The sequence below is a fragment of the Ceratina calcarata genome, unplaced genomic scaffold, assembly GCF_001652005.2.
Source record: "Ceratina calcarata isolate Rehan_Ccalc_2016 unplaced genomic scaffold, ASM165200v1 scaffold291.2, whole genome shotgun sequence".
Taxonomy (NCBI): Eukaryota; Metazoa; Arthropoda; class Insecta; order Hymenoptera; family Apidae; genus Ceratina; species Ceratina calcarata.
In genome coordinates this window covers 860,290-862,007 of record NW_017151492.1, presented here as the reverse complement: position 1 = coordinate 862,007, position 1,718 = coordinate 860,290, and the positions used below count along the sequence as shown (strand labels likewise).

The 1,718-nt window shown below is 40.9% G+C and overlaps 1 protein-coding gene across 1 annotated transcript; it reads right to left on the bottom strand.

Annotated features, from left to right (window-relative positions):
• Positions 1–682: 682 nt before the first annotated feature.
• On the bottom strand, positions 683–1,391 carry LOC108623808 (uncharacterized). Its single transcript, XM_018022608.1, has 2 exons — positions 1,296–1,391; positions 683–1,021 (listed from the first exon to the last, which is right to left on the bottom strand). The coding sequence occupies exons 1-2, from the start codon at positions 1,389–1,391 to the stop codon at positions 683–685; spliced, it is 435 nt and encodes a 144-aa protein (XP_017878097.1).
• Positions 1,392–1,718: the final 327 nt, after the last annotated feature.

Below are 1,718 nucleotides of genomic sequence, written 5' to 3'. Positions count from 1 at the left end.
AGCATGAATTGAAAAATATGCAACGTCCTCGATTACAATAATCAGATTTTTTTATAAAATCAATATTAATCGATTGCTTGGAATTTTCTACCTGGGAAATGTACTCTGTGAATGTTCTATACAATTCAATTTACAGTACTTAGTACAGATTAATGTTTAACGTGTTTACGTGGACGTAATATCGAAACATTGCGGTAATTTTATTAACGTACCTTTCCAGAGAAGTTTATCAACTAGGAATTGTAACGATAATTATGAAGTATAGAGTTCTCGGTGTAGTAGACGGAACTTTCGAGTTAGAGCCAGTTTAAGTTGGGCGCATAGAGGGTGTATGCACACCTACAATAGTCCTTCCCTAATCTGTACGACAATGTAACGTCCTTCTACCCAAATCCTTTAGTCGGCTTAAGTGTATTGCAATGTTAAGGGAGAACAAAAACGCCCCGCTTGTAAACTGTTGTATTAAAATAATAATTTATAATTCATATTATAGAAACATAAACGACAATACAAAACAAGTATATGGAAATAAAGACATCACTTTTGTGGAAGTAATATGTATACGAGATTTCTTTTACCCCTCCCAAAAATAATAATGTATATTATATTCTTGACGTTCTGGATTGTTTATAATTCCCTGCAGGTCTAATTGTTCTCAAAATGCATAGATATTCTCAGTCTACTAATTACAAATCTCGTCATCGTCTTCAGGGATGTAAGTAATCCCGCAACGGGTGAAGAATTGCTGCATTTTGCTCGATCGGTTGAATTTCTTCGGGATGTAATCGAATTGAACCCTGTTCGGTCTACCATACCAGAGATTAGTAGTCATGGGTACTTTGTGACCCTGATTCTCCTTAGCGATCTCCAGCCAATATAAGCTCGGATTTACGCGATCGCATCGTACTCTTTTGGGATCGTATCCGTCCACCGTATGAAGACGCTCGTGCGCCGATTTCGCACTGTCTTCTTTATAATTGTTAAAATACGAGATCGAGTGGCGAGGGGCGAACGGTTCCAACTGAAAATCAATTTCGTTTCCCGGTGTACTCGCGCCTGGGCGAAGATCGCTCAATGTTATTCGCGTTACCGATATCGAGTCAGTGTCCGCAAGAAAATTTCATCCCGATTGATAGATTCCCGACCGTGCTGGAAAATTGCTTTCCCCTATCTCTCGCGGCAGTGTCGGTTTCGACGTAGAACGAGCTATACCACCGGAATGGAACGTTCTACGAGCTCCGCACTCTCGGCATTAATTATTAAGCTCCCTGTATTCGTTCGGAAAGTTCTCTTACCACGGGATAGTCCTTGGACGCTCTCAGTATATATTCCTCCCCCGCCCGCATCTGGACCCACGGAATGATGTAGTCGACGTACTGGCTTCGATCCATTTTCTTATCTCCTTATCTTTATCATGCGGAACGATTTACGGTCGTGGGAATTAACTGAGAATTTCCGGGTGTCTCGTCTAACGTGAGACGTCCTTTCGACGAATAAACTGAAGGTGTCGCGTCTCGAGAAACAAAGTAAATCGAGAAAGAAAATGAAATACGAGAACGGTTGCAGGCTTCTCCGGGGATAATAAAAGATCGCCCGTTTTCTTGTTATTCACCCCGCAGACTCTTACGCTCATTACTTATAAAAGATGGTTTAAAGCATGTTCGCTTAGCTGTTTCAGACTTTTGCCTGTTTTCACGTGTACTTAAAATTCTCATTGG

What these genes read in the sequence shown, in the direction of transcription:
- LOC108623808 (XM_018022608.1), bottom strand. Translation starts at nt 1,391, where the DNA reads ATGGATCGAAGCCAGTACGTCGACTACATCATTCCGTGGGTCCAGATG. An exon ending in CGTCCAAGGACTATCCCGTG is followed by an intron (nt 1,022 to 1,295) that starts GTAAGAGAACTT and finishes ATTGATTTTCAG; the next exon opens with TTGGAACCGTTCGCCCCTCG.